This window comes from Bidens hawaiensis, unplaced genomic scaffold, assembly GCF_021521415.1.
Source record: "Bidens hawaiensis isolate Kalapana, Puna unplaced genomic scaffold, B.hawaiensis_p1.1 tig00017472_1, whole genome shotgun sequence".
In the NCBI taxonomy this organism is placed as follows: Eukaryota; Viridiplantae; Streptophyta; class Magnoliopsida; order Asterales; family Asteraceae; genus Bidens; species Bidens hawaiensis.
Genome location: NW_027492646.1, coordinates 120,765 through 145,992, shown reverse-complemented (window position 1 = coordinate 145,992; position 25,228 = coordinate 120,765). Strand labels below are relative to the sequence as shown.

The 25,228-nt window shown below is 38.4% G+C and overlaps 1 protein-coding gene across 1 annotated transcript; it reads right to left on the bottom strand.

Moving 5' to 3' along the window:
• Positions 1-1,641: 1,641 nt before the first annotated feature.
• LOC143554035 (plant intracellular Ras-group-related LRR protein 7-like) lies at positions 1,642-23,740 on the bottom strand. The gene is made up of 10 exons (XM_077043898.1): positions 23,640-23,740; positions 21,140-21,209; positions 20,850-20,896; positions 20,509-20,617; positions 18,934-19,019; positions 18,275-18,365; positions 4,122-4,207; positions 2,293-2,379; positions 2,069-2,204; positions 1,642-1,800 (listed from the first exon to the last, which is right to left on the bottom strand). The coding sequence occupies exons 1-9, from the start codon at positions 23,736-23,738 to the stop codon at positions 2,094-2,096; spliced, it is 786 nt and encodes a 261-aa protein (XP_076900013.1). The 5' UTR covers positions 23,739-23,740; the 3' UTR covers positions 1,642-1,800; positions 2,069-2,093.
• Between the last annotated feature and the right edge of the window lie 1,488 nt (positions 23,741-25,228).

The window sequence follows — 25,228 nt, the reverse complement described above, 5'->3', positions numbered from 1 at the left end:
TTCCTTATATGCCTCCCACTTTTTTCTTTCGACCCTTTCAGTAGTTGTTTGACCGTCATCATGCTTCTTTTTATGACTTCGTTTGCGACGAACTTGCGTTTCGTCTACTTGGGTTTCGGGTACTTGGGTTTCAGGTGTTTGGGTTTGGGGTGTTTGAGTTTCAGTTACTTGCGAATGCATAAACGGCATTGGCATTCGATAGAACATATCGTTGGTAAACGGTTGCATGGTTGGAGACATTACATGTAGATGGGTGGCATAGAAAGGGTTGATTTGAATAGGTTCGGTTTTGTTTATGAATAGGTTTGATTACCATTAGTTCGTTCGGTTCGGTTTTGTTTATGAATAAATTGTTTCTATATTTGGTTTTGTTGAGAGTTTTTTTAGTAGGTTTAAATTTGTTTAAGTTTAGGTTTTGTTGTTGATTAATGTTAATTGAGCACTTGAATATTATTTACGTTTTGGTTTGGTTGTTGATTAATAGAAATGGGAGAGAAACAACAATGGTCAAATGAGCATCTAAGATGCTTATTAGAGACTTCCATTGAATAGGTAATCAAGATGGGTAGAAAAGGTTTGAGTTTGCAAAATACTAATGTGCACGTTGATGTTAAAGAAGACAAGATTGAAGCACATGACACTGCATCAGACCAGGAATAGGAATATATGGCACAGTTACGAGATGAAATTGCTGAGCAGTAAATGCAAAGTACCGAACAAATTATTTAAAAGAAAATGTTATTATAGTTTTATGAATATTATTCCAGTGTTGTTTGACTGTTATTTAAATTTCTATGTTGAATGACTTTTTATATAAATTTCAGCTTATTTAAAAATTTCTGTTTTATTTTAGCAGTCTGCAGAGGTTTGGTCCACCTCTTCTACTACAAATGCCTGCAAATGTGGTCCGCAGACTGCACACATTTTATCTTTTAAAAAACAAGCTACACCTTATCAATGTAGTTTTGGTGATTTGGCCTCGAATAATAAGACATCACGGTCATGCGTACTTACCTCAGAAGTCTCGTGTAACCAAACTATATCCACGAGCCTCCTCCAGCGAGCACATAAAGACAATATTTGTTGACACCTATGTTATCAAAAGTGTGCCTAAGCATCCATTCTCACCACCTCCCCAAGACAGAATCATTTCCAGGCGCCAGGCTCGCAATTTCAGGCCAAAGATCAATAGGTCCGAAACAATTATGCTAGCCTTAAACAAGCCTATATCAAACTAAAAATTGTATTTTCTTTCATACTATCCGCCTCACTTTTTAAGCACCTTGTGCCTAGGCCCAAGCTCACCCTTCTCGCCTCATGTGCGCCTTTGGCCAGATAGGTAGGTACAAGAGGCAAGGTATTGCAAACGGTATGAGAGCAAGGTATTACAAATGGTATGAGAGCAAGGTATCCAACACTATGATTTAAAATTTGTTTTTAGTTATCTGAATATAAACTTTCCAAAAGGTTTATCAATTGTGAATTTCTCTCACCCAAACACACTTAAGATTGGAGTCAACAACTACCTATGACTGTTGACTTCTAAATAGGATCTCCTAGTGACTTAGAAAGTAACAAGACAATAATAAAGAAAGTATTGTAAAGGGGCATCTTTACTCTTTTAACTATTACACTTTTTTTTTTCTATTTCAATAATGTAAATGCAGTTTTAATATGTTTGTATGTACAATATGTGGGGCTCCTTACCAGACCAGAAAATAAAGATAAGACATGTCAAAACCACAAACCGCCCTGATCATGCAAGCGACTCAAAAAAATCAACAGATACCAGCCTGCTAGCTATGGAATAGAAAAAAAAATCAAATTAATGTCGTTAAAAAGAAAGATTAGCTACAAAAGTTATGTTGACATTAAATAGATGAAAACTAGTGTTTGGATTTTACTTATGCTGTTTAAACTTTTAAGCTATCCAAACTAATTATTTCAAACCACATAATCACTTTAGAAAGTTATCCAAACACCCTCTAATTACCAAACCTGGATATGCTTATCCGAGTCTGATTATGAATTTATGATGAACTAAGAAACAAAAAGCAAAAACATTTACCTGAAACAGACTTTTAAGTTTAATGTCACGAATCAACACCTTCATCAACGCCTTTAGAACCAATCATCACATTCGAATTTATCTGTTTATCAAATTTCTTTTTCCTACGAGCTTCAAATTCTTCAAATCCTTCCATCTGAGATCATTTTTTATAAACAACAAAGTTGACTCCTTTGACTAAATTGCAGAACTTAATAATTGTGAAATAAGACGTTGAAATTTACCGATTGGAACTGATCCATAGATATGGGATTATTATGCAATAAAATATTGTGTAGAGTCTTGCATGCCTTTAATAAACTCGGAGGTATCTGTAGTGTGAATTATGTGAAAATTCCATTATTTTTGGTGATCATGATAATTTGTTGAGAAAAACTTGTGGGCCCCACCAATAGTTGCTAATTAGTGGGACCAGGTAAAATGCAGCTTACGCTAGGCATGTGCTCACGGCCCGTTTGAAAAAGTCTGCTGGAGATTGACTCGTTTGTAAATGATCCAAGCCGGCTCGGTTTATAAACGAGCCGAGCCCGAGCCAAGGTCGGATCGGCTCATTCACTCACTCCTTGATTCACTTGTTGGCTCGTTTACATTCAAGCCCAAGTTTATATATGTGTGTGTGTAACTTAAAGCCGTATTAATGTATAAAAATAGTAACACTAAAAATTCTTGTTCAGCTCGTTTACTATATAAATTGTGAATTATAACCCATACTTTAACAAAGATAACTTGTGAATTTTGTAGCTTATAAATTCTGCAATATATATGTTAAAAATACTAACTTAGGTTTCTACATATATCAATGCGTAAAATGTAAAAAGTTTTAACTTAAAAATAAACGAGCTGGCTCGACAAGCCGCAAGCTGATCTGAGCTCAACATCGTAAGATAAACAAGCCGAATCAGCTCGGATGTGTTTGTAAATGAGCCAAGCCACCGAGCCCACAATGGCTCGGCTCAGCTCGTTTACAGCCCTAGCTTCAAGGGGTTTGTAAACCAGCCGAACCCGAGCCCACACTGGGTCAGCTCTTTACAGCCCTTGAAGGTTGTGAAAATCTTCAACATCAAAAGAAATGTGATTTCTTGAACTACCATTGATTTTTTAAAAGATGCAAAAATAGATTACTTCTACAAACCTTAGTAACTTAAAGGGGAAATACAATACTTTATCTTTATCTTCACAAAAGTCACTCGAACAATTTTTTGCACACTAAAATCCCTCTACATGTTATTTTTTAATAAAATTATGATTTTAAAAAAATTGATGTTTGACCATTTTACAACTTTAGTTCCCAAGTTCAAAACGTTACAATTTAAAAGACCGGTTGTTTGTATAACTATTTCCATTAAATGAAATACCCCTAAAATAAATTTAATGTAACAAAATATGTTTCCTAGCTCCATCCAAAACAATAGAAGGCGATTACATAATTCATATATGAACCCACATGTTTGAAGGTACAATAATGAATAACCCCCACCCCACCCCGATAGTGGAACTTAAGGGGTGTTTGGGATTCCTTATTTTAGCTCCTTATATCTTATAACTTATTGGTTATAAGTTATAAGGTGTTTGGAAAAGTTAGGTTTTGTGAGTGTATAAGGCATAAGTTACAACTTTGTAACTTATACCTAATACCTTAAATAAGGTATAAGGAGGTAAAATAACGAATCCCAAACACCCCCTTAAAGTCACTTGTTCATCGCCCCTTTGCAAGTCCGGTCTCTCCTCCGGCGACCTCAAATTCCAGGCAGGCGACTCAACACCAACGCAACAGAAGCCGTCTCCTACCGCACCCAAACATCATCGCTACATATCTGCAATTCTTGGTTAGAACCCCATCATCGCCAATGTGTGAAACTCAATTGCAAGCATTTTAAACCCATCTAAAACAAGTCAGTTGACTTGACCAGAGCTGGCGAAAACATATCTTGGCTGGAATACCGGTTTTTAAAAAAATCACAGTTTTGTTCAAAAATAGCTTGTGGAGGGACTTTTGTGAGATAAAAGAGAAAGTACATTGGTTTTTCATGGTAGTTTGGCAAATGGAAGCTACCTGTTTCACCTTGTTATGATCCAAACATAACGACTTCAAGTGAATAAGATTACAAACGGAAGATGGAATTTCTTCAATTGAATTTTCTAACAAAAAAAAATAAGAAAATTAGAAACACAAAACGGGTCAAATTGAAGAATTTAGCTAAAAGAATCAGTTCAAATTAAAAATATCAGCTAAAATATAAACGAGTCTAAAGTAGCCCAACATGCATTTTATTGCAAACAGTCTACAAAAAACAAAACCTTAAATTAAAGCTAGCGTAAGCTAAAAAATAATGAATGGTAAATGTTTGTTTATTAATTTATTATTTCATAATGTAAACGTAATAGGATTCGGATTGAAGTCAACCATCGCTTTGGGCTTATAATTAAAGGAAAAGAAGTATTGGCCCACCGAATGAACGCTCAATAGGTCATGAGTGGGAATAAAAGGAATTAATATGATACGGTTAGATTGGAGAAGAAGAAACCAAATAGAGGAGGAAATATTATCTCAAAGCATTCTGATATTTATTCCAAATCAAACGTAACTAAATAGAATTCCAACTACAAAAGACACCCCCAACTAAACCAAAATAGCATACCACTCCCTAACATTAAAATAATAATAAAACATAAACATAAATAATATAAATCACGTAACAATACTCCTCCGTTAACCTACTTTTTGCCCTCAAAAGGTAAGCCCTTCAACTCAAGCATCAACCTAGATCATCTTGTTCGAGGTTCTCATCAGCTTCAACATGAATCACAAAAAGTTGTTTCTTCTTACAGTTATGCCTCGGGACGAACTTTTCAGAACACCAAAAGCATTCCCCCTTTTACCTTTTTAAGTCAAGTTCCTCACTCGTCAAGCGCTTCGAGTTGACATTTTTCGGTTTATAAACCGATGGCTCGTTGACTCCAGTTGTTGGATTTGGCAACAAGGGAAGTTTTGAAGCGTTGATAGGAGGGGTAATTTTGGTATCTTCGCGTTGCGAACCATCCTCCACATCTTTAAGTCGATCCATCAAGCTCGTGTTGTTGATGGTTTGAAGTCTCGCTAACCCATACGCCTCATGTAACGTTTGGGGCTTGAACATCTTTACCGGACCTTTTATTCCCGGCTTCAAACCTTTCACATTTAGGCTAACGGCATATAGTTCACTAATCGTAACCTTGTTAAGCAAGCGATCGAAACCTGAATTATAGTCATGTAGGCCATCGATGTCATCAGTAATCTGAACCAGAGATGCTATTTCTTCCATTGCATCTTCAAACATGGCATTAGAGAAGTGTGCTGAAATAGCCTTCACATAGTCTGCCCATGGCAGATCTGCTACGGAACCCTTGCGGATTTTCATAAAGGCTTGATGCCACTCGATAGCATCCCCTTCGAGATGTATAACCGCACATCTGAGTTTCGCATTATCTGGAGTCTCATCGATGATGAAGAAGTGTTCACAACGATGAATCCAGCCCTCAACGTTTTCCCCGTTAAACTTGGGGAAATCGACCTTACCCACTCGCATCTGCCGATAATTGACTCGTGCATCTGCATCGGTGTTGCGGGTATCACTAATACCAGAACCATTAATCGCCTTCAAGATTTGTTCTTGTTGGCTCATCATGGCGGCTAGGGTTGCTTGGAGTTCGGATATGGCTTTTTCGTGATCCTTGATTGTCTTCTCAACCTCTTGATTGCGAGTGTTAGTCATCTCAGCGGTTGCGAATCTGATGAAGATCGCCTGGAAAAAGCTTTGATACCTATGATACGGTTACAAAGATTGGAGAAGAAGAAACCAAATAGAGGAGGAAATATTATCTCAAAACATTTTGATCTTCATTCCAAATCAAACGTAACTAAATAGAATTCCAATAACAAAAGACATCCCCAACTAAACCAAAATAGCATACCACTCCCTAACTTTAAAATAATAATAAAACATAAATATAAATAATATAAATTACGTAACAAAATAGGCCGACACAAAGGTGATGATTGGGAGGGGTAAACCTACGGCCGAAAAAGAGTAGGAGCCAAGCAGGTCACAGCAGTAGGAGGTTTCAAAAGGAGTAGGAAGGCAACGCAAATAACGAGAAAGAAGAGAGAGCAAGCTTTGGTTTGAGCAGAGAACGTCTTGGTTCAACACCTACTCACCCAAACATTATTATTATTCGGTTTGATTTTATTGTTTTCTTTATGAATTCAGTTTTTGAGCATTACTTATTTGGTTTGTTCTTGAGTATGGTTGTTGGCTAAACCTTTATAGACCACCTAGGCTTGTGATGAACTTTTGTTGATTTTGGATTTTGGTTTGGATTTTGTTTTTGTCTATGGTTTATGATTAACTATAAGGTTTCGTGAATTTCATTCGATACATATGTGTACTTAGGATTGTTTGATGAATTTTATTGTTTCACAGTTTCCTTGGTGATTATGTGTCATATAATAGGATTCTGTTAGGTCATTTACTGTGTGTTTTTTACTAGTTTATGGTTGATTTGCAATAATACCATAGGAACAATATTAATAAATCAAGTAGACCAAAGTGTGCTGCTAATCTAAATAGTTGTAAAGTGATAGATTATGTGATAGGTCTTGGTTGGTTAAGTTGCTAGATTTAGTTCTCTGTAAGGAGTCTGTCTAGGTTTGATTTATCAACTTTATCTATCTAGTCGAGTGATTTCATTAAACTACCTTTGATTTCTGCGCTGTAAGATAGGATTTCTTGTTGAGGTACTTGTCATAAAAATAAATTAGCGATCGTAAGTAAGTGTAATTAAAACCGGTAATTTTAATAGCTTATTAGGATTCCATAGGTGTCTTCTTGAGAAAGGGCAAGGGTCCTGTTCGGTTTCCCATTAAGTGAATAATTTAAGATCCCGGTTCCATAACTTTAGCATTTTCCAACCATTTGATAATTGATGCATTAGGGATTCTAGCCTAGGTGGTTGTCCTTCATCATCTGATTTAAGTCCAGGTTTAAGTCGTCTTAAGTTTTATTAATTAGTTTTAATATTAATTTAATATTATTTTTTAGTAAAACCCCCCAATAATAATAAATAAATAGTCGTGTCTGTAGTTGAGTCTAGTCTAGTTAATTTACGTAATTTAAAGAGTCTCGTGGGTTCGATATCCGGACTTACTTAGTTGTACTAGAGTCGACCGGTTCACTTGCCAGTTAATAGTTTTAGTTAAGTTAAGAGTCTAGGATTATTACTTAGTGTCACACCCCGGTCGTAATGGCGGAAAACCGAGGCGTGGCGACTAGGTCGTGATTGATTGAGCACAATAGTATAAAAGTCTAAATGCATAAACATAACCAAACTGTCAAATATTACATCATCCAGGTAACATGAAACAAATTGTTTTAATACAAAATATCAAGTTTCCAAACAACTCCTAGCCTAGCCTTCATCTCTCTAAGGCCTCTATCAGCTATTAGCTACTTCCTGCTTCATTTCCTGAAAACATGTAATAAAACGTCAACTACAAAAAGTAGATGAGTGAATTCATAGGTTAACTAATACTGTAGTGATAAGCCCTACACAAGCATACTAGGCTAAGTTGTAGGGGTTTATATATAGGGTGTACCATCGGCTAACCCACCACTCCTACAACTTATCCTACTATGCTTGGTATGCTTATCATCTCAACTGAATCTGCAAGAGTTTCGTATAAAGATTCCAATTATTGTTTCCATGCATGCAGGAGGAACGGTATCAAGGATATATGTATAAGATACCCAAGAATCATATGTAACCATGCCATGATGAAAAATGATAATGATGCATAATGATCACACAAGACCTGACATCGACCCCACACAAGACCACACTATGCTACTTGATTTCCTTGATGGTAACCCAAATCGATCACTTTGGGTACCATGAGAGAATTCTAAAGCGTACTTTAGTATCTCTTGGATTCCTAATCGATCACTTAGGAGATCCTTCGGATCCTTAATCGAACACTTAAGAGATCCTTCGGATTCTTAATCGAACACTTAAGAACCCCATAGGTCACGTGTATTCTAAATCGATCACTTTAGAATCCCACATCTAGTGACGGCCTGTCTACCAATCGACCACTTGGAGATCAAACCTATGCACTATTGTGACCTATATTGCCACTGTTCACACGATCACAAGACTGACCAATGAATAATGTGTTTTCATGATAAAGTATAACGGGTACATGACTTTGATTTCCAAACGTCCAATGTTCCCTAAACGCTGAGTGATTCCCATATTTACTCCTGAATATTTGATTATGCATACACAACTTCCGAGAAAGTTAAGGTACGCGTAACCTGCCATGATTACTTGTTTTCCCAATGTTCATTGTTTGCAAAAGATTTGTCAAGTGTTTATGATAAGTAATGTTTGAATAAATGTGTTTTGTCAAAACGTGTACATTTACCATGTTTTCACCCCCAATGATTTGAAAGGCTTTAAAAGAAAAATGGGGACTATGAACTCACCTTGTTGACTAGGTGTGGTTGCTAGGGCGGTCGGGTGCTGTCAAACGTCGATCCTCTAAGTCTAGACAAGGACATAATAAGTTAACAACGCAGTTTAAGTCTAAGAGTGTAAGCCTTACACGATCTCGAGCAAAAACTAGGTTTTAAAGACGAAACAGCTTGGTTCTGACCTGATTCGATCGAATAGGAACACATTCGATCGAATAGACACACATTCGATCGAATAGGAACACATTCGATCGAATAGACACACATTCGATCGAATAGAAACACATTCGATCGAATAGACAGACGTTCGATCGAATACGAAGCTCATTCGGTCGAATGAGTTGGAGACCATTCGGTTGCTTTCCTATTCGGTCGACTGGACTGGTTCGATCGACACATTCGATCGAATGAACTGATTCGATCGACTGGTTCGATCGAATGAACTGATTCGATCGACTGAAAGCTGGGCGACGGAGATACCCACGGGTTTTCCAGATTTTCCAGATTTTTGACCCAAAATCGAAGTTTTTGACATGGAAATGCTCGGGATTGAAAGGGGTATCGATTCCTAGTACTTTTAAACACAAAAGCTTGCATTTTGACACCAAAAATGACGGTTTTTGACCAAGAACACACTTGACACAAAAGTCGGAGTTTTTGCTCGATTCGGGGCGGGTTTTGGTTGTAAAAACGTATGATTTTCAAGAAGATCTTACCGACAACAACGATAAACAGATTGGTGGACTCGAATCTTAGATTGGATGACTTTCTCTCACTACTCTCTCTCTAGAAGTGGGAGTGTTTGGGTGGGAAGTGTTGGTGGAAATGAAAGAGATGGTGTAAGAATACTTGATTTTCCGCTTAAATACTCGGGTGACTCGGGTTCGGGTTTAGGCTACCGACGGGTCAAGACTAGTCGAGTTCATAAGTTTTTAAACAAACTAAAACTTTTTCAGCAAAACTTTTATAAACCATTTTCCGAATAATTATTTAAAATCTTTTTTTTTTTTTTTTTTTTTTTTTTTTTTAAATAAGAACATTTTATTTTTCAAAAGCATAAAAATTAATATTTTCCAGGCGTAAATGTCGTTTTATAAAATAAACATTTCAAATGATAAAAGCAGATTTCTCCAATGATATGGGTTCCGAACTTATCGTCCAGAACCCCAAAGTGTATAGTTTCCGATGATTCCTTGATTTTTGTCTACCAGTCAAATTCCAGGGCGTTACATCCTCCCCAACTTAGGGGAATTTCGTCCCGAAATTTAGCTTTTTAGTATACTTGATGCATCGATGATTAAGATTACATGATCCCATGATGACCACTATGCGCCACCACTTCTAATATTCGTCTCAGGCACCACCCAAATCAAGCCGAAGGGGCTTATATATAGGGTGTACCAGCGGCTAACCCACCACTCCTTCAACCTTACTTGGGTGTTTCCTTCGACTCCTATTAGATCAATGACACACAGGACGACACACTATTTTCCACTACGAGGCATCATCCTCAAGCTTTACATCAGACATATTCATTTCGGATTGAAGGGGTTTATATATAGGGTGTACCAGCGGCTAACCCACCACTCCTTCAATCTTCCGCGAATATTACCCTCGGTAATTCTTGAATTCAATGTCTCACAGCTGCCACGCTAACTATAAGTCCCTAATTCCAGGTTTCGCTTCAGACATATTCAACTCGTGCCGAAGAGGTTTATATATAGGGTGTACCAGCGGCTAACCCACCACTTCTTCAACCTTTGTCGAATATTTCTCTACACGAACCTTGAGTTCACGACTTCTAGTTACACAATAGCATATTGCTTATACACGTATACACCTGTGACCTTGATGTAATTATATTCCGGACTATAATTACGAGCTCACCTTGTATCAATGTATAAGCTCTATTGTGTGCGGCTAGAAAATTTGACACGACACCACACACATACACACAACCATGCTCCATGAATGCAAGAATGAATGACAAATTTTTGGCTTAAATAATGTATAAATTTCCCCAAAATTCATATGATTGAGTAGATATGACTTGTGCTCCCAGCATGAGCCCTGAGTAGCCAAATTTGTGGATGCAAATAAAAGAATACTTATAAGCATAATAAGGCAACACGATATTCATTGAATAACACAATTATTTGATACATGCTGCAAATGTTATATTGACTTCTAGACAATAGATTACAAGAATAGAGACTAAGAGAACAGATGAGGGTATTTCTCCTTCATTTGATCTTCGCGTTCCCATGTAAACTCGGGTCCGCGTTTGTTATTCCATCGAACATTCACAAGCGGTATGCGGCTACGCTTGGTCTTCTTGACCTCGCGATCCAAGATTTCGACGGGTTCTTCAACAAAAAGCAGATTGTCGTTAATTCGAACCTCGTCGACGGGAATGAGAAGGGCCTCGTCAACAAGACACTTCTTTAACTGCGAAACATGAAAAACATTGTGAACTCTACCGAGTTCCGGCGGCAGCTCAAGACGATAGGCAACTGGTCCGATCCTTTCAAGGATTTTGAATGGTCCAACATACCTAGGAGCGAACTTTCCCTTCTTCCCGAAACGGACTACGCCCTTCCAGGGGGAAACTTTCAGCAGAACACGGTCACCAACTTGAAACTCGAGTGGCTTGCGTCGTTTGTCTGCGTAGTACTTATGCCGACAACGGGCGTCTTTGAGTCGCTGTTGAATGATAGCGATTTGATCGGTTGTTTCCTGTATTAGTTCCGGGCCGATGATCTGTGAATCCCCGGTCTCGGACCAACACAAGGGTGAGCGACACTTGCGACCGTAAAGAGCTTCAAACGGCGCGCATTTAATAGAAGAGTGGTAACTATTGTTGTAAGAAAATTCTGCCAGCGGCAGATGAGCTTCCCAACTATTACCGAATTCAAGGATACAAGCTCTCAACATGTCCTCTAGGGTTTGTATGGTCCTCTCGCTCTGCCCATCAGTTTCTGGATGATAGGAAGAGCTAAGCTTCACACTTGTCCCAAAGGCCTTTTGCAAAGATTTCCAGAACCTGGAAGAAAAACTGCTGTCGCGATCAGACGTAATGCCCTTAGGCACACCATGACGGGAAACGATCTCACGAATGTATATCCGCGCCAACTTTTCCGTAGTGTAGTCCTCACGAACCGGGATAAAGTGAGCGGATTTAGTTAGAATGTCCACAATAACCCAAATTGAGTCATGACCGCTAGGCGTCCGCGGTAGCTTGGTGATGAAATCCATAGCTAACTCTTCCCACTTCCACTGAGGAATAATAGGTTGCTGAAGCAGCCCAGACGGCCTTCGATGCTCTGTCTTGACTCGCGAACAAGTCAAACATCTCATCACGTATAAAGCGATGTCTTTCTTCATCCCGGGCCACCAATAATGAGGTTTAAGATCTTGATACATTTTGCTGCTGCCGGGATGAATCGAGTATCTGGACTTGTGGGCTTCACTTAGAATAAGCGTTCGAAGAGGCTCAGAGTTTGGGATCCATGCTCGATCAAGAAAATAGAGGATGCCGTCCAACTTGGTTTCGAATTTCTGTTCGGCTCCACACGACAAAACGCCCTTGAGATCTCCATTCACAAGCGCCTGATTCTGAGCTTCGCGAATTAAGGAGGGAAGATTGGATTGAATTCTAATAGAGTGCAGCTGGGTCCTTTCTTTACGACTCAATGCGTCAGCCACCACATTAGCCTTTCCCGGGTGGTAGCGGATTTCACAATCGTAATCGCTGAGAAGTTCGACCCAGCGTCGCTGCCTCATGTTCAACTCTTTCTGATGGAGGATGTGCTGCAAGCTCTTGTGGTCGGGATAGATGACACACTTCGTGCCGTACAGGTAGTGTCTCCAGATTTTTAAGGCAAACACCACAGCACCCAACTCGAGGTCATGCGTGGCGTAGTTCTTTTCGTGCACCTTGAGTTGTCGAGAAGCGTAAGCGATGACCTTCCCTCGTTGCATTAAAACGCAACCGAGGCCTTGATTTGAAGCATCGCAATAAACGGTAAAGTCATCGTCACCTTCCGGAAGCGATAGAATCGGTGCACGGCAAAGTTTATTCTTCAGAGTTTGGAAGGCTTCCTCTTGATCTCGTCCCCACACGAAGGGTTCTCCCTTCTGAGTCAGAGTGGTCAAAGGCAAGGCAATCCTGGAGAAGTTTGAGATAAATCGGCGGTAGTAACCAGCCAATCCAAGAAATGAACGGATTTCGGTAGGTGTTTTAGGCGCTACCCAATTTCTGATGGCTTCTACCTTGGCAGGGTCGACGTGTATACCGTCGACATTGATAACATGTCCCAAGAATTGAACTTCCTTTAGCCAAAATTCGCACTTGGAGAACTTGGCATATAGTTGTTCCTTCCTGAGAAGCTCCAAAATAAGCCTGAGATGAAGCTCATGATCGGTCCTCGAACGAGAATAAATGAGAATATCGTCTATGAAAACAATGACAAACTGGTCGAGATATGGACGGCAAACGCGATTCATCAGATCCATGAAAATGGCGGGGGCATTGGTCATTCCAAAAGGCATAACCATGAACTCGTAATGACCGTAACGAGTTCGGAACGCAGTTTTCGGGATATCCTCTTCCAGAACACGCAATTGATGGTAACCAGAACGCAGATCGATCTTAGAGAAAAACGTAGCACCCTGAAGCTGATCAAAGAGATCATCAATTCTCGGTAACGGGTACCGGTTTTTGATGGTCAGTTTATTAAGCTCCCGATAGTCAATGCACATACGGAAAGTCCCATCCTTCTTTTTGACGAAGAGTACTGGGGCTCCCCATGGAGACGAGCTAGGGCGAATGAATCCCTTGCCAAGAAGTTCTTGAAGCTGATTCGATAATTCTTGAAGTTCCAGCGGAGCTAGACGATAAGGAGACTTAGCAACAGGGAGAGCACCAGGAATAAGATCGATACGAAATTCCACCTGCCTGCTAGGAGGAAGTCCAGGCAGCTCATCGGGAAAAACATCAGAAAATTCACGCACGACAGGGAAGTCCTGCAGTCTCTTGACTTTGGATTCCTTGAGAGTAACACGGGCTAGAAATGCGGGATACTTCTTTTGAAGGTACCGACTGGCTTTTAAGCAAGAAACGATTCTTAGGCATCCACCCGACCTATCCCCTTGAATGGTTAGAATTTCACCAGAAGACAGAGGGATACGAATAAGTTTCTCGGCGCAGATTACTTCCGCGCGATTGCTAGACAGCCAGTCCATTCCCACAACTAGATCGAAGCTTCCAAGACGAAAAGGTATAAGGTCAATACTGAACGATGTGGTGACAAGAGTAAGGGTGCAATATCGAATGACAGACCTCACTTGTGTGGACTCTCCACTAGCAAGTTCAACAACCAAGGCAGGTTCCAACTCGGAAATTTTTAATTTCAGCAAAGGAACCAATTCGCAAGAGACAAAACTCCTATCAGCTCCTGTATCAAATAGGACAGACACCCAATTGTTGTTAAGAGTAAACGTACCAGTAATAACATCGGGGTTTTGGCGTGCTTCGGCAGCTCCAATGGTGAAGGCCCTCCCGCGAGCCGGAGGAACGTTGGTGACGCGAGGGCATCGATTTCTGTAATGGTCCATCGCGCCACACTCGAAGCAGCCTCGAGCAGGGTTAGGCTGAGGGTTAGCATTCCCCACAGCCAATTGGTTGCCAGGACTCCTGCAGCGCTCCACCAGGTGTCCGAATCGTCCACAATTTGTGCACTTGCGGCACAACTCACTTGTTGGGTGATGATAAGAACATAAGTTGCACTTGGGATGCGGCCCAGTATATTCCTTTCTCGGTCTTCCCTGGACTGTTGCGGCTGAAACGGGGGCCATGGAGTTGATAGGCGTAGCACCAGTGATCGCAGTTAAGTAGGTCGCTTTCCGCTTCCTATTGTTCCCCTTTTTCGCTTTCCCATCGGAAGATTTGCCCTTATCCTGATGCAAAACACCGGACCTGAGCTGTTCCCTGGTCAAACGGGCAGTGAGATCGATCACTGCCTTAAGTGTAGTGGGGTCAACTGCAACCGCAATGCCCCTCATAGAGTCCGGAAGACCGCTGATGTATTGCTCGACAGCGCGAGAAGCTGGGGTAACCATGTGGGGCACCAATAGGGAGAGTTCATGAAATCTCTCCGTGTACTTCATGTGATCGGCGCCCTTCATCGTGTGCGCCCTAAACTCAGCCTCCAATTTCTGGAGTTCGGTTCTCGGAACGAACTCCTGCGTGACTAGCTCAACAAACTCGGCCCAGGGCAAGGCTAAGACCGCGTCTCGCCCCCTGGTTCTAATCTCGATATTCCACCACGTGAGAGCCCGTTTGTGGAACATACTCGCCGCGAATTTGACCCTGAGTTCATCCGGGCAAGAGCACATGTTGAATGAAGCTTCGACTTTCTCGAACCACTGGAGAAGACCAGCAGCTCCCTCGGATCCATTAAAGCTCGTAGGCCCAGTGTTAGTAAAAGCCTTATAGAGCCTGTCGGCCTGAAGAGTAGGATTCGGTTCTGGGGCTTGTGGCGCGCCCGAGGTTCCTTCTTGCCTTAGGTTGTTAACCAGACCCGGAAGAACTGCTGCAATTTGCTGCGCTATGATGGCAGCGAGGTCAGCAGGGTCAGCATTAACGGACGAGCGACGAGGAGGCATTCAGAAAAAGAAAAAGAACGCGCAAGAATGATACCGGGAATAAGAATAACAGGATAAGGAATAGCCAAAGAATACATCGCTACGATAGACACAATTAAAGATGCAGCACATAAGCACATAGCAAGCACATAAGTGTGGGCGTGTGATAGTGATGCATGAATTATCTAGAGTTAAGGGTCCTAGGTTATAGTCTAGGTCGGTTTCCTAATTCCCTATAACCATTGGCTCTGATACCAATCTGTCACACCCCGGTCGTAATGGCGGAAAACCGAGGCGTGGCGACTAGGTCGTGATTGATTGAGCACAATAGTATAAAAGTCTAAATGCATAAACATAACCAAACTGTCAAATATTACATCATCCAGGTAACATGAAACAAATTGTTTTAATACAAAATATCAAGTTTCCAAACAACTCCTAGCCTAGCCTTCATCTCTCTAAGGCCTCTATCAGCTATTAGCTACTTCCTGCTTCATTTCCTGAAAACATGTAATAAAACGTCAACTACAAAAAGTAGATGAGTGAATTCATAGGTTAACTAATACTGTAGTGATAAGCCCTACACAAGCATACTAGGCTAAGTTGTAGGGGTTTATATATAGGGTGTACCATCGGCTAACCCACCACTCCTACAACTTATCCTACTATGCTTGGTATGCTTATCATCTCAACTGAATCTGCAAGAGTTTCGTATAAAGATTCCAATTATTGTTTCCATGCATGCAGGAGGAACGGTATCAAGGATATATGTATAAGATACCCAAGAATCATATGTAACCATGCCATGATGAAAAATGATAATGATGCATAATGATCACACAAGACCTGACATCGACCCCACACAAGACCACACTATGCTACTTGATTTCCTTGATGGTAACCCAAATCGATCACTTTGGGTACCATGAGAGAATTCTAAAGCGTACTTTAGTATCTCTTGGATTCCTAATCGATCACTTAGGAGATCCTTCGGATCCTTAATCGAACACTTAAGAGATCCTTCGGATTCTTAATCGAACACTTAAGAACCCCATAGGTCACGTGTATTCTAAATCGATCACTTTAGAATCCCACATCTAGTGACGGCCTGTCTACCAATCGACCACTTGGAGATCAAACCTATGCACTATTGTGACCTATATTGCCACTGTTCACACGATCACAAGACTGACCAATGAATAATGTGTTTTCATGATAAAGTATAACGGGTACATGACTTTGATTTCCAAACGTCCAATGTTCCCTAAACGCTGAGTGATTCCCATATTTACTCCTGAATATTTGATTATGCATACACAACTTCCGAGAAAGTTAAGGTACGCGTAACCTGCCATGATTACTTGTTTTCCCAATGTTCATTGTTTGCAAAAGATTTGTCAAGTGTTTATGATAAGTAATGTTTGAATAAATGTGTTTTGTCAAAACGTGTACATTTACCATGTTTTCACCCCCAATGATTTGAAAGGCTTTAAAAGAAAAATGGGGACTATGAACTCACCTTGTTGACTAGGTGTGGTTGCTAGGGCGGTCGGGTGCTGTCAAACGTCGATCCTCTAAGTCTAGACAAGGACATAATAAGTTAACAACGCAGTTTAAGTCTAAGAGTGTAAGCCTTACACGATCTCGAGCAAAAACTAGGTTTTAAAGACGAAACAGCTTGGTTCTGACCTGATTCGATCGAATAGGAACACATTCGATCGAATAGACACACATTCGATCGAATAGGAACACATTCGATCGAATAGACACACATTCGATCGAATAGAAACACATTCGATCGAATAGACAGACGTTCGATCGAATACGAAGCTCATTCGGTCGAATGAGTTGGAGACCATTCGGTTGCTTTCCTATTCGGTCGACTGGACTGGTTCGATCGACACATTCGATCGAATGAACTGATTCGATCGACTGGTTCGATCGAATGAACTGATTCGATCGACTGAAAGCTGGGCGACGGAGATACCCACGGGTTTTCCAGATTTTCCAGATTTTTGACCCAAAATCGAAGTTTTTGACATGGAAATGCTCGGGATTGAAAGGGGTATCGATTCCTAGTACTTTTAAACACAAAAGCTTGCATTTTGACACCAAAAATGACGGTTTTTGACCAAGAACACACTTGACACAAAAGTCGGAGTTTTTGCTCGATTCGGGGCGGGTTTTGGTTGTAAAAACGTATGATTTTCAAGAAGATCTTACCGACAACAACGATAAACAGATTGGTGGACTCGAATCTTAGATTGGATGACTTTCTCTCACTACTCTCTCTCTAGAAGTGGGAGTGTTTGGGTGGGAAGTGTTGGTGGAAATGAAAGAGATGGTGTAAGAATACTTGATTTTCCGCTTAAATACTCGGGTGACTCGGGTTCGGGTTTAGGCTACCGACGGGTCAAGACTAGTCGAGTTCATAAGTTTTTAAACAAACTAAAACTTTTTCAGCAAAACTTTTATAAACCATTTTCCGAATAATTATTTAAAATCTTTTTTTTTTTTTTTTTTTTTTTTTTTTTAAATAAGAACATTTTATTTTTCAAAAGCATAAAAATTAATATTTTCCAGGCGTAAATGTCGTTTTATAAAATAAACATTTCAAATGATAAAAGCAGATTTCTCCAATGATATGGGTTCCGAACTTATCGTCCAGAACCCCAAAGTGTATAGTTTCCGATGATTCCTTGATTTTTGTCTACCAGTCAAATTCCAGGGCGTTACACTTAGTGTCTAGATTAGCATAAATTTAGTTAATAATATTATAACTACTTTTAATACATTAAACACATTTTAAAAAAACTAAATGGGTTAAACGGCCCCCTAAACCCAACCCATGCATAATACTTGTGTTGACCCGTCACCCAACACTTGCCTGTTTTGCTAGTTGCCACCTCTTGTGCAAAACTAGCAATCCTTTTTTTTTTCAACAAAAATGGACAAATTAATAGAAAATTAAGACCAAAAACAAACTCAAATTGATATCTTTATCACTGCATAAACTTTAATGATTAAAAAATTTCATGACGATAATAAGTACCATTTGCTTGTAGCTCTTCTAATGAATAGCAGCTTCCAATAGATTCAGGAAGAAACTTCAGCTGATTTTTAGACACATTTAACAGCAACAACTGCATTTTCAACAATTAAACTTTAAAAAATAAAATAAAAAAAATAATACTAACATTCAAAAATAGTTGCAAGTTGGGGCATAAATGATTTGAGCCAAGCTAGCCTGTTATGTGAGCTACTTGAGATCGGCTCGTTAAAAGCTCAAATCAGGCCGGGTTTAAATAAGTTCGAGCCTTAAAATAAGTTTTTTCAATACAAGCCTGAGCCCGAGCTTCACTTATCAAGCTCAAGCTAGCTCACGAACCTCTTCTGTATATAACTTTTTTATAATGTAGTAAGTATATATTTATAATATATATATATATATATATATATATATATATCTCGGTACGATAAAAATCACTGAATTAAATATATTATGTTACATATAAATATTATAATTTTAATATAATATATAAAGATAATTAGAAATGTATATAAACTAATTATTTAATAATAAACGAGCCAAGCTCAAGCTTTGGAAAAAGTGCTTGAAACGAGCCGAGCTTGAGCTCGAGATCTTGTGAGTCAAAACAAGCCGAGCTCAGGCTTGGTTCCTTTTGCATGTTCTTAGAGGAAGTCACTTACATTGCGCAAGCTTCCAATAGTTTCTGGTAGGGAAGTTAACCGGTTACCTGAGATGGATAATCTTTCAAGTCTCACCAATTGTCCCACTGAACAAAAAACTGTAAAAAATCAACAAAATTTGTAACAAAATGTAAAAATTTATGAAAAATAAACTCAAGAAAATTGCAACATTTTAATAGGTGGATCGGGTAATGGGTCAAAACCGTAATTATTAGATGTTGGTCAGTACAGGTCGGGCTGACCTATAAAACATTTTTGTCCACAATTAATTTTATTTTGTTTGTAAATTAATAACGCATCAATTATGATAAAAAAAATATTATATTTTTTTTATATGGGATATTGGTTTTTAATACTCCTAACTTTCACTCGTTGTTTGATATTGCTCCCAACTTTCGATTTGTTACCCACCACTCCCAACTTTCACCTTTATATGTTTTTGTCACTCCTTCATTAACAGACGACTAACGTTGTTAGTCGAGATGCTGATTTGGACATTTTGTGGATGAGCTGGCATGCCTACGTGAAAAATACTCGTTTAAAAAAATCCTAATTTCATCTCACCACCTTTTAATAATAATAATAATAATATAAGTGGCCTCCTCCTCCTCCTCCTCCTCCTCCTCCTCCTCCTCCTCCTTCTTCTTCTTCTTCTTCTTCTTCTTCTTCTTCCACCTGCAACCCTCACCAACCATCTCCTCATCCTTCTTCATTTACTAATTCCAGGTTATCAAATAAAGTGGACATAAGAGCAACTTTTTAAAGCATTTTCACATCCAGGTTTTGTTCCTTACCTGATTTCAAATCCCCAATTTCAAAATTTAAAACCTTGCCCTCAAATCCATCCTATCACCGTTCAGTTCCACCATTCAACTTATTCTCAATCATTTCTATGCATCATCTTTTGGTAACTCAAACCTTAACACCACCATGGTGATCGAAAAATCGTTCTCCGCTGCAATCCACCACCACCAACAACATACAACCCACCACCAAGCCCTTCAAATCAACCAGAACCGTCGAAGAAAACTCGCCTCGAAAACATCATCGTCCATCCCGACAACTATACCGGACCCGTTAGTTGCAGGTATGCATAAGTGAAGGAAGAAGAGGAGGGGGGGGGGAGGGGTAATGGAAGAAGAAAAGGGTGGTAGGGTGGGACCCACTTATTGTTATTATTATTGTTATTAAAGGGCGGTTAAATGAGATTATAATTTTTAAAGGGTATTTTCCACGTAGGCATGTCAACTCATCCACAACACGTCCACATCGGCATCTTCACTAACGACGTTAGTCATCTGTTAGAGAGGGAGTGACAAAAACAAATAGGGTGAAAATTGGAACTAGTGTGTGACAAATCGAAAGTTGGGAGTGATTTCATCCACGAGTGAAAGTTGTGAGTATTAAAAACCAATATCTTAATAAATGACAAATATGGTGAAAGTTGAGAGTGGTGGGTAACAAATAGAAGGTTCTATGAAGCAACCAATCTATAAGAGAAATTAGTTATATTATCTGGTTTTTAGGGCTTCAAAAAAAAGTTAAATTGTTGCAGGGATGAACTTTTGTTATTACATTCATCAGGCAAAATAGAAACTCTATTTTGATCGAGATTAATCAGCTTTAATGACTGTAGTTTGCCCGTGTTCGTTGGAAAATGCTCGATAAGATTACCAGCCAAAATCTGGAAAAAAAAAATATGTGTAAGACATTAATATTTTATAAATTAAACAAATTATCATGAAAGCACAAACAGAACATATCTTAATAAATGACAAAAGTCAAATCACAAACTTGGTCCACTTGCCAATAAATTCAAGAAAACCATATCAAAATTAAATTTCTAAAATTGAGGATCAAAAATACAGAAAAATGTACACATAAATAAAAAAATAGTGGTAGCTTATAAAACATACCAGCCTTTGCATGTTTGTTAGTTTGCTGATCTCCTCAGGAATATCAGCTGTTCAAAAAATTTATCAGAATTTTATTAAAAACTATTAGACTGATAAAATCCAACACAAATGACCATTAAGTCCTTAAAAGATTGATAACATCCAATAAATACATATGACAAGTTCACACACCATAAAATACAAAATTAACAAAAAAATTATAAATAAACATTATAGAAAACAATCATATGATAGCAAGCAAAATCATGATGAACCCATAACACAATTTGATTAAAAAGAGAAATAAGTACCTATTTTGTTGTTTGTCAAATCAAGCATCCGTACAGATCGATCCAGCTCAAGAACTTCATCTGGAAATGACTGTTTCATTAAATAAACTAAATTATATCTTTAAACACCCGAATCTTTTATCTTCCTTAACGGCGGCAATTTTAGACACAGCCCAAACACAAACACAAACACAAACACAAACATAACTAGGTTTTGGGTTGACATATCTAACGGGTGGATCTGTTTAACCCGTTTAGTCATCCAGGTAGGCCCACTAACTCGATTAACAAGTTTCAAAATTGGTCGTCACCTGCCAATCCGTTTGACATGTTTAATAAATGGGTTAAACGAATCGTGTTCGGGTTACACGATTATAACTTTTAAGAGTGTGCAGGTTTGGGTTGTTATCTTTTACACAAAAAAAATAAGTGTCCTCTTCATGTTGACCTAATTAACTCGTTTGGTTAAACAAGTCGACCCACCAACTTGTTTAGTTAAACAAACCAACCCACTAACCCATTTAATCCACCTTTATTACAACCCACCAACTTGATTAGCACGTTTTTATTCCATTAAAAAGTAGCGTTTACAACGATACCATAAGACACACGGGCAACAAGCTGCGTCGCTAGCCCTTTTAGGATAGCAAAACTCTTAGAACGTGGGATCAACTAAGTAACTCTACGGCATCAGGTGCTAAAAAACCAAAAGTATTAAATGTGAATGGAATAAACAAGTGTTGGTTGTCAAGACACGTTTTCTCGTGTTTGGTCACTTTCGGGCTGTCAATCCTACACCTTTAAAATTCTTCCCGATTGTTTAAATTGTTGGAAATTTTTGGACTAATAATAATTATTAATTATTAATATGTGTTAGTGATAAACTAATTATTAACGAGTCCAAAGACACGTTTATCCACCTTTATTACAACCCACCAACTTGATTAGCACGTTTTTATTCCATTAAAAAGTAGCATTTACAACGATACAGAAGGCACACGGGCAAAACTAATAGAACGTGGGATCAACTAAGTAACCCTACGGCATCAGGCACTAAGAAAACAAAAGTATTAAATGTGAATGGAATAAACAAGCGTTGGTTGTCAAGACACGTTTTCTCGTGTTTGATCACTTTCGGGCCGTCAACCCTACACCTTTAAAATTCTTCCCGATTGTTTAAACTGTTGGAACGGGTACGGGACAAGGAAACGGGGACTTTACGGGTACGGGAAACGGCAAAAATCAAAAATCCAAGAAACGGGTACGGCAAGGGTACGACCAAAAAATATATAAAAAAGTGCATATAATATGGAGATCTGCTCACGGTTTTGAAATTATGGAGTATGAGAAGATATATCATATAATATTAGTGGCGGCCCAACCTTTTTAGTGGCCTAAAGCGAATTAAAATATATGGGGCTTTTCTCCAAAATATATAATTTTTTTGCTTACGATCATAGCACGTCGAAATATGATGAAATTAACTAATAATATTTTATATGGGATGGTGTTTTAGCTACTTCGTTTTAAAATCGACAACAATAAGACAAGTAAAAAGAACTTTAACATAAACCAACTAATGAACTTAGTAGATTTAATGAAGGAGAAAAATTATGCCAAATCAACTAAGCATGAATCTTTGAATCATGAAAATGAATCCTTCAATCATGAAAGATTGATGAAAATAATCAAACTTTAAAAACCTTAACCCATGAAAGTCTGTTAAATGTGAGTTGTGAGGGTCGACGATGTATATCATAAAAATATAATATAGCACTCTTAAAAAGAAACAATCATAATGACCAACATGATAAATTTTTTTTTCAGATCAAATAGCGAACATGTATTCAGATCAAATTTAATATTTTAATAATAGGAAACAAGTATTAGAAATTTATATGACGCATATTTTAAGAAGTAAAAGAACCAATGGAAACAGGAAGGGGATTCGACCCTATGCCCCCCATGGAATAAAACACCAAAAATACCACTACACTGCGTATAAATTGTTTATTAAATGCAAGTATAAAATAATATGAATGTTAAAGGAATATTTTTTTTAAATGGGCTTTAAAATTTTGGGGGCCTAAAGCTAGGGCTTTAGTTTTCTACACTATTGGGCCGGCCTGTATAATATGGACAGTTTGTTTGCTTTTTCTCCAGCCGTCAAACTAAACTCAAACGTCTCCTATTATAATTAATTTATAAACCTATTTAAGAAATTTGAAAAATTAATTAAAAAGCCCAAAATTTCAAGGAAACGTTTCAAAAACTTCTACGACGCCGTACCCAAGCCCGGAAACTTATAACATCCCGTCCCCGATTTTCAGAACGGCCGGGCGGCGTTTCCCCGGCTTACCCGTCCCCGGGACGGGGACTCCACCCTGTTTCGTGTTTCCGTGCTTCCTAGCTATTCATACATAGATTATCCATTTGATGATGGATCATATCACGTGTGTGTTTTTTAATCATTAATAAAAAAGGAAAAAAAAAAAAGAAAATGGAAGAAGGAAGATATTACCTTCAGTTTGGCGTCACGCAAGCCGACAATGCCGGTGGCTTGCCAGCGTGAGAGGCGGTCGGCTTTAGAATCAGCCGAATTGCTGGCTGCACACCCCATTAATCAACCCAACCCTTCACAAAGACGGTTTTGAAATTGAAATGGGAGAGACTTTTTCAAGGACAAAACGATCGATCTAATGTTGGAAAACAACATATGTTGTTTTGCTTTTTTGGTAAACAACATATCATCACTTTTGTTTTTATGCAACGCCACGGTTTGTTTACAAATGATGTACATGTTTAAATCAATGTTACTAGTGTTTTTCATTTTTCTCATACCTAATTCGTAATATACAATTTTATTTTTTTTTTGGAAAGGCAATATACAATGTTATGTGAAAAATACAATTTACTAGTTTAATTCATTTTTCATTTAATAGTATTATACTAGGTTTGATATACTATGTAACAGGGGTTAAAATAAATAAATTTATTTAAACTCTATAAGGCTATGTGTAGTGGAGGGGCTACAAAATTGGGCGATTTGCGTCAAATGACGCCCGGTCAGCAAATGGTGGATTTTTGTTTTTAGGGTGTAATGGTGTTGTAGTCATATATAATATATATATATATATAGATAGATAGATAAAGGATCAAATACAATAATCTCTTATCATACAATACGTACGCGAGTTTCTTCACCATCGATTTTCAAAAAACACGCGATCGTTCTAATCCTGTGCTCCACTGCTCCATCTATTCCGTACGCCTTCACCGTCACCGTCCAATGATTGCATCTACCGCCGCAACCGTCGACGGTACCGTCGTGAACACCATCTTCCTCGTCACGCCTTTTTCACAGGTCAGTTGATAAAATTGACAAATTGAAATTGAAATTGTTGAACTAATTGATCAATTAAACTTTGAAATTGGTCCAATTAATCATCAATTTGAAGTTTCAATTAATCAATTTTGAGTTTTGAGTAAACCCAGTTGCAGACGTTTCATATTTTGTTCATATGATCGAATCAATGATCAAATTAACGGTCGATTGACGATTGTTTGATGATTATAAGATTATATGAAGTGATTTCAAAGTTCAATATCATGTTTACAGGTGTTTAACTTTTTTTTTGTTAGTTTTAGAAGTTTTGAACACCCAGAATTTCTTAGAACTTCTAAACTTTATTAGTTTTGAACACCCAGAACTTCTTAGAACTTCTAAACTTTACCAGTTTGAACATCCAGAACTTCTAAACTTTACCAGTTTGAACACCCAGAACTTTTTAGAACTTCTAAACTTTATCAGAACTTCAATAATTTTTTAAACACCCTGAACTTCTTAAAACGTATTAGAATGTTTAAAGATGTTCGTTTTTTTTGAGCACCCAAAACTTCTTTGAATGTATTTGAACGTTTAAAGATGTTCTTTTTTGGTCAGAACATTTAAAGGTCTTCAGTTTTGTTTCAGAACGTTTAAACATAATATTTTGAACCCTAATCAGAGCTCGATTGAGTGCGTTATTTCTGCAATTCCATAATTGATTGATGAATCTAAATGCTTCTACACATCAATTCGATTGTTTAATCATCATTTTGGTGTTTATT